The 11,863-nt window shown below is 37.4% G+C and overlaps 2 protein-coding genes across 2 annotated transcripts; both read left to right on the forward strand.

Moving 5' to 3' along the window:
• The first annotated feature begins 2,640 nt into the window (after positions 1-2,640).
• Positions 2,641-4,134, forward strand: LOC108204209 (protein FAR1-RELATED SEQUENCE 5-like). The gene has a single exon (XM_017373538.2). It carries the CDS (start codon positions 2,641-2,643, stop codon positions 4,132-4,134), a length of 1,494 nt encoding a protein of 497 aa, XP_017229027.2.
• A 46-nt stretch (positions 4,135-4,180) lies between these two features.
• On the forward strand, positions 4,181-5,122 carry LOC135147218 (protein FAR1-RELATED SEQUENCE 5-like). The gene has a single exon (XM_064080087.1). The coding sequence runs from the start codon at positions 4,181-4,183 to the stop codon at positions 5,120-5,122; it is 942 nt and encodes a 313-aa protein (XP_063936157.1).
• Positions 5,123-11,863: the final 6,741 nt, after the last annotated feature.

Below are 11,863 nucleotides of genomic sequence, written 5' to 3' on the forward strand. Positions count from 1 at the left end.
GAATCCATACATGTGTCATTTGATGACAAAAGAATTATGGGCAGACATGGATGATCATGAAAAACTGCATTTTAAAAATGAAGAAATATTCTCTGATTCGACAAACTCTGATGAACAGTCAAACTCTGACTGTGAGCAAAATACAGCAAACTCTGGTGAAAATTTACAAGTTCATGATGATGAAACATATGTTGAGGGGGAGCATCAGAATGTTTCAGACTCTACCCAAGACTCAAACTCATCAGAGAATGCTGACTCAAACTCATCAGAGAATACTGATTCAAACTCTGAAAGCACAAATTCAGGGGGAGCTACAGAGGAAGATCAACAGAATCAAGAGAGCATGGATCAAGGGGGAGGATCCAATGATGAAAGTAGTAAACTTCCACATGCTAGGAAGTGGACAAAATCTCATACACCTGATTTAATAATTGGAAATCCAGAAGCAGGTGTGCAAACAAGGACAGCTACAGCAAATGAGTGTTTACATCATTGCTTTCTGTCACAAACAGAACCTAAAAAGGTGGAGGAAGCTCTTCAAGATGCTGACTGGATTCAAGCAATGCAAAAAGAGCTAAATGAGTTTGAGAGAAATAAAGTCTGGATCCTAGTACCAAGACCTAAAGATAGATCCATAGTTGGTACAAAATGGGTTTTCAGAAACAAAACAGATAGTGAAGGTGTCATTACAAGGAATAAAGCAAGACTTGTGGCAAAAGGGTATTCACAACAGGAAGGTATTGATTATGATGAGACATTTGCTCCAGTTGCAAGATTGGAGGCAATTAGAATCTTTCTGGCCTATGCTGCACACAAGAAATTCAAGGTATTTCAGATGGATGTCAAAAGTGCTTTTCTTAATGGGAAACTGGATGAAGAGGTATATGTTGAACAACCTCCAGGCTTTGTGGATCCAAAGCATCCAGACTATGTTTATAGATTGGACAAAGCACTCTATGGACTAAAGCAGGCTCCAAGGGCATGGTATGAAACTCTGGCTCAATTTCTTCTTGAAAGTGGATTTACTAGAGGTACCATAGATAAAACCTTGTTCTATTTGAATCATGGTAATGATCTGCTTCTAGTTCAAATCTATGTTGATGATATCATTTTTGGTTCCACTAATGCTAAACTCTGTCAAAGATTTGCCAAGCTCATGCAGTCTAGGTACCAAATGAGCATGATGGGGGAACTCAGTTATTTTCTGGGTTTACAAGTTAAACAGACTGAAGATGGGATCTTTATCAATCAAGCCAAGTATACCAGCACTACTAGAAAAAGTGGAATAGACATCACACTTCAGACATCAGTTAGAATTGCCACTGATGTTAAAAATGCTTTTAACATCATTTTCACTTAAACTGATGTGTTAAAGTACTTTAGACATCAGTTATTTATGCAACTGATGTGTAAGGTACGTGTTTAAAAAAAGTTTTCACCATTCCAAACCCCATTTCCCCCCTTATCAAAAATATCCCTCCCTTAAACAAATTTCATTTCTCTCCAATATTCATAACATAAAACTTTAAAATAAAATCATTCAACTATAAACATATACATATAAATATTTATACAATCAAAATCATTAAAATACACAAATTATATATATATGTGTGTGTGTATATATAATTTTAAAATATTAAAAATAATTAAAATACACAAATCATATATATTATAACTTTAAGATATTAAAAATTATATTTATTCAACTAAATTAAAATATTAAACTAATTAGAACTACTCTCACACACACATAAATTAAAATTATCCAACACATTACAACCCAACACATTACAAATATAAAACAAAAAACATTACATTACATAATTAAAACAAACTTAAAACATAAAACACATCCAAAAACAATCACAATGATACAGAACACACTCAGTTTAAAACCAAAACGACCCAACACACGCTCTCTGCCCAAGAACCCTAAAAATCGCCGCACATCGAATTCACCGGCGTTCATCATCTCCGTCGCTGTTCAGGCTCTCCAAGAGCTCTACACCCCCAGTTCCGCCTTTAATTCTTCAGTACCGAGGTCTTTCCTGTGCATCTTGCTGGTAGATGCTCTATTTCGAGTGCTCAAAGCTTGAGCTTAATCAGTCAATTGGGGGCTTAGTTCTTGAGTTGGTAAGCTTTGATTGGTCTATACATGCTATATTTGATTGTATTTTGGGTTAATATTCTTCTATTTTCTATATGGGTCCAGGTCCCCAGCAATCGGTTGCTGGGGAACCTTTAAACAGCCCACCATCTGCGAGCCGTTGGATGGGCTCGTGGACGGTCTCGATTTAAAAATCGTCCAGCGCTTTTTTAGCGTTGTACGACTAGCGTCCAACGCTAAAAAAGCGCTGGACGAGTGAATGTTTTCAACGCGTACAGCGCTAAAAAAGCGCTGGACGGGTGAGATATTTTAACTCGTCCAGCGCTAAAAAAGCGCTGGAAACACAGAGAAGTGATCATGTACTCACGTACTAGGTCACTTTAGGTCTGAAAGCCAAAAATACATTCGAGAGCTAAAAAACCAAGTGGAGAGCTAGGTTGATCTTTTGGAGCTAAAATAGCAAGTGCATACTCAAGTTTGTGGTAATTTCTAACTCTAATCTAATTGTTTACTTCATTTCTGTTGTTATTATGGCGGATTCTTTGTTTGAGGATTTTGTTCCAAGAAAAAAAGTTAAAAAAGTTGATAATAAGGATTACGTAGATGTAGATGATGTTGTTAAGGTTGATAGTGTTGTAGATCGTGTATTTATTGATTTGAAAGATGATGAAAATGTTGATGGTGAAGAATATGTTAGTGTTGATGAAGATTGTGTTGATGCTCGAAATGTTGTTAGTGGTGATGATGAGGTTGATGAGAACGTACACAGTGATGATAAAGGAGTGGATAATAAATTTGATGATGAGAATGAAAAAAATAAAAATGTTCAAGTCCCGTATTTGAATCAGAGATTTGATAGTTTAGATGACGCGGATAGATTTATTAGGTCATATGCCCTTAAGAACGGGTTTGCTGTTAAAATACAACAAACAAAGAAACGGGCAAAAGTTGATGAAATATATGCCCGAATGTTTGTTTGTAGACTCGCGGGTGAAAATCAAGAAAAAAATGTCCTGGATGAAGAAGTATGTGTAGGCAGTAGTAAGGGCACACGTCGTCGGGATAAACTTCCTAGAAGTGGTTGTAAGGTAAGGATGTTTGTTGTGAAAAAGAAGAAAAAAGATTATTGGGAGTTAACAACAGTTGAATTAGAACACAATCATGATCTTGTATCTCCTAGCAAGATGACTTTGATTCAACGGGAAAGACATGTGACGAGTGCGGCAAGAAATCTTATAAATGTGTTAAATGTGTCGGGTATTCGGCCTAGCCAAACCATGAGTCTTTTTAGCAATATGCAAGGTGGAGTAAGTAATGTTGGTTTTGGTAGCCAAAATATTAGGAATGTAGTGCGGGATGAGCGGAAGAAAAAGATACAAGTGAGTGATGCTCAAGCGGGTTTGGATTTGTTAAGTCGTCTTAAAGAGGAAGGCGGTGGGAAGTTTTTTGTGAAAACTCAAGTGGATGGAGAAAACCGTTTGAAAAATCTAGTATGGGTGGATCCTAAATGTTTGATGGCCTATAGTAATTTTGGAGATGATGTTGCTTTTGATACGACATACCGAACGAATAGGTATGCCATGCCATTTGTGCCTTTTACAGGGGTCAATCATCATTACCAATCTGTTCTTTTTGGATTTGCACTCATGAGGGATGAAGTAAAAAGTAGTTTCGAATGGGTGCTAAGAACATGGCTTGAAGCGGTTGGCGATAAACACCCGAACGCTATAATCACGGACCAAGAACAAGCTATGGCGGGGGCAATTGCATCCATACTACCCCAAACCCGACATTTGTTGTGTTCTTGGCATATAAGCCAGAAGTTCCCCGAAAAATTGAACACCCTTTATATTAAGCATCCGGGAACATTCAAAGTAGATTTCAACAAATGCATATACCATTCATTGACGGAGGATATTTTTGAGGAGAGGTGGAAAGATTTAGTGGTGAAGTATGATTTGAAAGATCATTCATGGTTGCAAGGATTGTATTTGTTGAAGGAGTTGGATCTCGGCCTATACTAAGAGTACATTCTCTGCGGGTCAGACCACAACATCGAGGAGCGAGGGAATGAATGCATTCTTTGATAGCTATGTTAGTTCTAGTACAGGATTGAAGCAATTTGTTGAGAATGCACAAAAAGCAATTGAAAGACAATTTATGCGGGAGAAGGAGGAGGACAATGACACAAAGAATAAAACCCGTTACTTGAGGTTGAAGACGGCTTTGGAACAAGACGGGGCTTCCATGTATACCAAGGAGATGTTTCGCCAATTTCAAGTTCAATTGGTGGAAGCCTCTAAATACTTTGTCGAGAAGGATACAGATCAGTTCACGTCAGGGGATGAAGTCACACATTATAGGTGTTTTAGACCCCTGACCGAAGTCGACAAAAGAACAATGTATGAAGTAAAATTCAACAAAGTGGCCCTGACAGGAAGATGTGTGTGTCGGATGTATGAACATTTAGGAATCCCGTGTCGACACATCATTGCCGTTTTAAACAAGAAAAATGTTGCCCAAATTCCAGTAACATTTATTCAACGTCGTTGGACTAGAGATGCTAATAGGGTAGATGGTATGCTACCTTATGCTATGGGTTGCGATGATCCAACATCTACAGAATTGACACCAAGTCAAAGATTCAACCATATGACTTTGTTAACAATGAGTTTTTGTCATAGCAGCATGGTTTCGAAAGAAAGATATGAGTATGCCCTAGAGGTGATGAATCGAGAAATTGCAAATCTTGAGAAAATGGCTGTTGATAATGTTGATGCTGCTCCTAATACAAATACTGAGAATCCCATTGAAGAGAATATTGGTGACGAGTTGAACGAGCCGGTACTTGATCCTATAGTGTCTCAAACGAAGGGTAGGAAGAAGCCACAACGTTTCAAAAATCCAATTGAAGGCCTTAGTAAGAAAAAGAGGAAATGCAAGCAATGTCATGAAGAAGGCCATGATGTAAGGACTTGCAAAAAATTTGGAGACCAAAATAAGAGTTCTTAGATGTAACTTTTTTAGGTGATTTTATAGGATTTTATGTGATTTTATGTGATTTTATGTGATTTTATGTGATCTTGTAACATGTGATTTGTTAGATATAATTGATGATTACTAATGTTCTTAAAGTTTGTTTTAGAACATGAGTGATCAGAGTTTAAACTGGAAGCTGATCAGAGTTTGATGAAGCTGATCAGAGTTTAGTAAAGTCTGACCAGAGTTTGATAAAGTCTGATCAGAGTTTACATAGTCAAGACTCGTCAGAGTTTACACGTGGAAAGAGCTCAGAAGCGGATATACTTCAAGGAAGGATAGAAGCGGAGGAGTGATTTGCTGACTATGGAAACTAAACAGAAAACTGGAGCAATCTTTGATTGATAGAATACATAGCTGATTTATAGGATATCAAATCAGAGATTGATTTTGTAACTGTGTCTATATAAACACAGAATAGGGTTACTCTATATGAGTTGAGTTATCGAGTACATTGTTAAGAACCCTAGCAGCTCTTAGTGATAAAATATAAATCACTGAGAGAGTTTTTGTAACCATTCAAGCTTTGTGAATAAGAGTTTATTGTTTTCAATCTCTTATATTGTCATACTGTGTTACATATTGTGATCACTATATCATCTTATATAGTGAGTTTATAGGACCTAACAAGTGGTATCAGAGCCAGCTCTGTTAAGACTACTACAGTGAGATCTTAATCACAATCATGTCTGAAAAATCACAAGCTTCATCCTTTAGAGTTCCAATCCTTAAGGCATCTGAATATCCAGTCTGGAAAGAGAGAATGATCATATTCTTAGACTCTGTTGATCCAGAATACCTTGACAGGATCTATGATGGACCACATATGCCCACCAAGCTCTCTGTTCGGCTTGCTGATGAACCTCAGAAGATGGTTCCAAAAGAAAAGAAAGATTATACCCCTGAGGACATCTTGTCAATTGGTAAAGACTCCAAAGTAAAACACCTTCTGCACAGTGCCCTTGATAATGCAATGTCTAATAGGGTGATTGGGTGCAAAACTGCTAAACAAATCTGGGATGCCCTTGAAACCAGATGTCAGGGAACTCAGGCCATAAAGAAAAATAGAAAAACAATCCTTACACAGGAGTATGAGCACTTTGACTCAAAGTCTGGTGAGTCCTTGACAGATCTGTATGACAGATTTGTCAAACTGCTGAATGACTTATCTCTGGTGAACAAGGAATATGATCTTGAAGACTCAAACCTCAAATTCCTTCTGGCTCTTCCTGAAAAGTGGGATTTGAAAGTCACCACAATAAGAGACAATCTTGATCTTGGAGAAATGTCTCTTGATGATGTTTTTGGAAGACTGAAGACCCATGAACTTGAGATGGAGCAAAGAAGCAAACGTCATGGAGGCAAATCAAAGTCTGTTGCTCTGAAAGTTCAAGAGGAAGCTGCTAAGAGCAAAGGAAAAGCTCATGTCACAAAGTCTGACATTGAGTCATCAAACTCTGATGACTCAAACTCTGATGTCTCAGACTCTGATGACAGTGATGGTGAAATGATGCAGTTAGCAGCATTGATGGTGAAAAGCTTCAAGAAGTTGGCCTATAAAAAGTTCAACAAAGGCAAAAGTTTTTCAAGGAAAGACAGAAACTCTGACAGAGTTTATGATAAGAAGAACTTCAAGAAGAATGAGGGCAAGGAAGGGAAAGCTGGAAAAGCTGACAAGTATACCTGTTTCAACTGTGGTGAAAAGGGTCACTTTGCATCTGAATGCAAGAAATCCAAGAAGGAAAAAGAAAAAGCCTTTATCACCAAGAAAGGAAACTGGACAGATACATCTGATTCAGAAGAAGAAGTCAATTATGCTCTGATGGCAAACACTGACAACAACTCTGAATCTACTGCAAAGGTACCTCATTCTACTCTTGCCTTTGATACTGAATATATAACTGAGTTAAGATTGTTTCTTAAAACTTTGCATATCAGCTTTAGAGATCAGACTTTAGAAAATGAAAGATTAAAATCTGAAACTCTAAGTGTAAAGAAAAGGAATGATTATCTAGAAAAAGAATTAGTTCAGATGTTGGAAGTTCAGAAAGAAAGAGATGATGCTGTCATTGTCAAAGATGAATTATTAAAGAGGTATGCATCTCTTCAATCAGAACTTGCTAAGGAAAGGGAGATCATTAAGACATGGACTAATTCAGGCAAAACTACTCAGGATATCTTAGGTAATGGAAACTGGAAGAAGGGACTAGGTTACACTGATAACTCAGAAGCTGAGTCATCAAAAACAGAGTTTGTTAAAACTCAAAAACCTAAGGTTAAACCTGTTAAATTTGTTGCTGAATCCTCTAAGTCTAAACAGAATAGACCAGAATCAGAGATTAACAACAATTTAAAAACTGTTAAGCCCAAACAGGTTAACATAGGACTGATGACTCAAAAACAGTTTAAGCATAAGCTTAAAGAGGTAAAGTCTGATAGCAAAGACAAGGAGCCTAGGAAAAATAGAAATGGCAAGGTTGGAATAGACAAGAGTAATAACTACATGCCTGTTCCAAATGCACCTAGGAAGACATGCCATAACTGTGGAAATACTAATCATCTTGCTAATTTTTGCAGGAAGAACAAAGACATTAACTCCTTACCTACAAAGTCTGGAGTTAGAAAAAGTAGTATTAGATATAAACCACAAGATCCATGTTTTCATTGTGGTAGTTTATGGCATTCTATTTATACTTGCAAAGAATATCATAGTTTGTATTATGATTATTATCAATTGAAACCTTCTTTGAAGAAGATTAATAAAAGCTCTGCAAGTACAAAATCTGTTTCAAGTACAAACTCTGATCTAAAGTCTGTTAGCTCAAACTCTGATAAAAATAATTCCGCTGCAAAAGCTAACAAACTTAATAAGGCCAAAGGATCCAAGCAAGTCTGGGTCCTTAAAACTAACAATTAGTGGTCTTTGTGATTGCAGGGCAACAGGAAGAATATTCTAGTCTTGGACAGTGGATGTTCAGGACACATGACTGGAAATAAGGCCCTGCTGTCAGAGTTTGTGGAGAAAGCTGGCCCAAGTGTTTCTTATGGAGATGGCAACATAGGAAGGACTCTGGGATATGGCAACATCAATCTTGGAAATGTCATCATATCAAATGTAGCTCTTGTTCAAGGGCTAAAGCACAATTTACTCTCTGTCAGTCAGATCTGTGACAGAGGATATCATGTTGATTTCTATAAAGAACACAGTGAGATAGTAAGCAAGTCAACAGGCAAGGTGGCAGTGATTGCTCACAGACATGGAAATATTTATGAAATCCACCTGCCTACAAACTCTGAAGGAAAAGAAATTTGCTTATCTACAAGAATCTCTGCAGAAGAAAGTTGGAAGTGGCATAAGAAGCTCTCACATCTAAATTTCAACTCTATAAATGAGCTTATAAAGAAAAAGCTTGTGAGAGGACTCCCTGAATCACTACTCACATCTGATGGATTATGTGATTCATGTCAAAAGGCCAAGCAGAGAAAGACATCCTTCAAGAGTAAGACTGAATTCTCAATAAAGAAACCATATCATCTTCTACATGTTGATCTATTTGGACCAGTTAATGTACCATCCATTGCAAGGAAGAAATATGCTCTTGTCATTGTTGATGAGTATACTAGATACACTTGGGTATATTTTCTTCACTCTAAAGATGAAACAGCCTTGCATCTGATGGATCATGTGAAGCAACTGGATCATGGATCTGAAGACAAAGTGAAGATCATTAGAAGTGATAATGGAACTGAGTTCAGAAATTCAACAATGGAAGAGTTCTGCAAAGAAAGAGGTGTAGTGCAACAATTTTCTGCACCTGGTACACCACAGCAAAATGGTGTAGTTGAGAGGAAAAACAGGACTCTTATAGAAGCTGCCAGAACTATGCTTGATGAGGCTAAATTGCCTACTTATTTCTGGGCAGAAGCTGTTCAAACAGCTTGTTTCACTCAAAATGCAACACTGATTAATAAGCATGGCAAGACCCCATATGAGATGGTGAAGAAAAAGAAGCCAAATCTGAAGTACTTTCATATATTTGGGTGCAAATGCTTTGTATTGAAGACTCATCCAGAACAGCTTACCAAGTTTGATTTAAAAGCTGATGAAGGCATTTTTGTAGGTTATCCTCTGATAACAAAGGCCTTCAGAGTCTACAATCTAAGAACCAAGGTGATCATGGAATCCATACATGTGTCATTTGATGACAAAAGAATTATGGGTTTAGCAGATATGGATGATCATGAAAAACTGCATTTTGAAAATGAAGAAATATTCTCTGATTCAACAAACTCTGATGAACAGTCAAACTCTGACTGTGAGCAAAATACAGCAAACTCTGGTGAAAACTTACAGGTTCATGATGATGAAGCAAATGTTGAGGGGGAGCATCAGAATGTTTCAGACTCTAGCTCATCAGAGAATGCTGACTCAAACTCATCAGAGAATACTGATTCAAACTCTGATAGCACAAATTTAGGGGGAGCTACAGAGAATGATCAACAGAATCAAGAAAGCATGGATCAAGGGGGAGGATCCAATAATGAGAATGGCCAACTTCCACATGCTAGGAAATGGACAAAATCTCATACACCTGATTTAATAATTGGAGATCCAGAAGCAGGTGTGCAAACAAGGACAGCTACAACAAATGAGTGTTTACATCATTGCTTTCTGTCACAAACAGAACCTAAGAAAGTGGAGGAAGCTCTTCAAGATGCTGACTGGATTCAAGCAATGCAAGAGGAGCTAAATGAGTTTGAGAGAAACAAAGAGTGGACCCTAGTACCAAGACCTAAAGATAGATCCATAGTTGGTACAAAATGGGTTTTCACAAATAAAGCAAGGCTTGTGGCAAAAGGGTATTCACAACAGGAAGGTATTGATTATGATGAGACATTTGCTCCAGTTGCAAGATTGGAGGCAATTAGAATCTTTCTGGCCTATGCTGCTCACAAGAAATTCAAGGTATTTCAGATGGATGTCAAAAGTGCTTTTCTAAATGGGAAACTGGATGAGGAGGTATATGTTGAACAACCTACAGGCTTTGTGGATCCAAAGCATCCAGACTATGTCTATAGATTGGACAAGGCACTTTATGGACTAAAGCAGGCTCCAAGGGCATGGTATGAAACTCTGGCTCAATTTCTTCTTGAAAGTGGATTTACTAGAGGTACCATAGATAAAACCCTGTTCTATTTGAATCATGGTAATGATCTGCTTTTAGTCCAAATCTATGTTGATGACATTATTTTTGGCTCCACTAATGCTAAACTCTGTCAAAGATTTGCCAAGCTCATGCAGTCCAGGTACCAAATGAGCATGATGGGGGAACTCAGTTATTTTCTGGGTTTACAAGTTAAACAGACTGAAGATGGGATTTTTATAAATCAAGCCAAGTATACCAGAAATCTTCTGAAGAAATTTGGTATGCAAGACAGTTCAGCTGCAACTACTCCTATGGCAACAGCAACCAAACTAGACAAAGATACTGGTGCATCAGTGGATATCACAAACTATAGAGGAATGATTGGATCTTTGCTTTATCTGACTGCAAGTAGACCAGACATCATGTATGCCACATGTCTATGTGCAAGATTTCAGGCAGATCCAAGAGAGCCTCATCTGATTGCAGTAAAGAGGATATTCAGATATCTCAAGGGAACCACATTATTGGGATTATGGTATCCTAGAGAATCAGATTTTAGTCTAATTGGATACTCTGATGCAGATTTTGCAGGTTGCAAAATTGACAGGAAAAGCACAAGTGGGAGTTGTCAATTTCTGGGTGGAAGACTTGTTTCTTGGTACAGCAAGAAGCAGAAGTCCATTTCCACATCAACAGCAGAGTCAGAGTATATAGCTGCAGGCAGCTGCTGTGCTCAAATTCTTTGGATGAAGAATCAATTGTTAGACTATGGGTTATCCTTTTCTAAAATTCCTATTTATTGTGATAACCAAAGTGCTATTGCTATGACAGGAAACCCAGTTCAACATTCTCTGACAAAGAACATCAGTATAAGATATCATTTTATAAGGGAGCATGTGGAGGAAGGAACCATTGAACTTCACTTTGTTCCTACTGAACAACAGCTAGCAGACATTTTCACCAAACCATTAAGTGAAGCAACTTTTACTAGGCTGGTGAATGAGCTAGGAATGATATCAGGAACTGAGTAAACATACTGGTTAGATCTTTCAAATTTGAAATTGTCAACTTACCATATGTATTGCTCACACATTTGTAATGATATACTCTGATTATTAAACTCTGATGACATTCTCTGATGATATACTCTGTTTGCTATACTCTGATTGACATTCTCTGACGTCATTCTCTGACGATATTCTCTGATGTTTGTAAACTCTAAATCTTGATAAATTATCTCATTTTTATTTCTCTGAGACAAATGACCTGTGAAGATACTATGAAGCATGATCTGAATTAGTAATCATGAATCTCAGTTAAGTTCTTTAATCTTGATCTCAATTTTGTGCTACTACGTTACACCATATGCATGTTGATATCATTGAGACTCTATTACTTCACATATCTTAATTATAAGCGAGACTGATTAATTTGCATTTTCTCTCAGTAAATCAGACAGTGTTTATAAACTCTGATGCTATACACACCCCTGGAAATAAGCATGGTACTCCTTTGAGATCTTAGATGTCTATATGACAGTGACTGGGAAGACCCAAACATTTACTGG

The sequence above is a fragment of the Daucus carota genome, chromosome 6, assembly GCF_001625215.2.
Source record: "Daucus carota subsp. sativus chromosome 6, DH1 v3.0, whole genome shotgun sequence".
NCBI classification, from domain to species: Eukaryota; Viridiplantae; Streptophyta; class Magnoliopsida; order Apiales; family Apiaceae; genus Daucus; species Daucus carota.

Bases quoted from the DNA above. Each gene is read 5' to 3' on its own strand.
- LOC108204209 (XM_017373538.2), top strand. From the start codon at position 2,641: ATGGCGGATTCTTTGTTTGAGGATTTTGTTCCAAGAAAAAAAGTTAAA.
- LOC135147218 (XM_064080087.1), top strand. From the start codon at position 4,181: ATGAATGCATTCTTTGATAGCTATGTTAGTTCTAGTACAGGATTGAAG.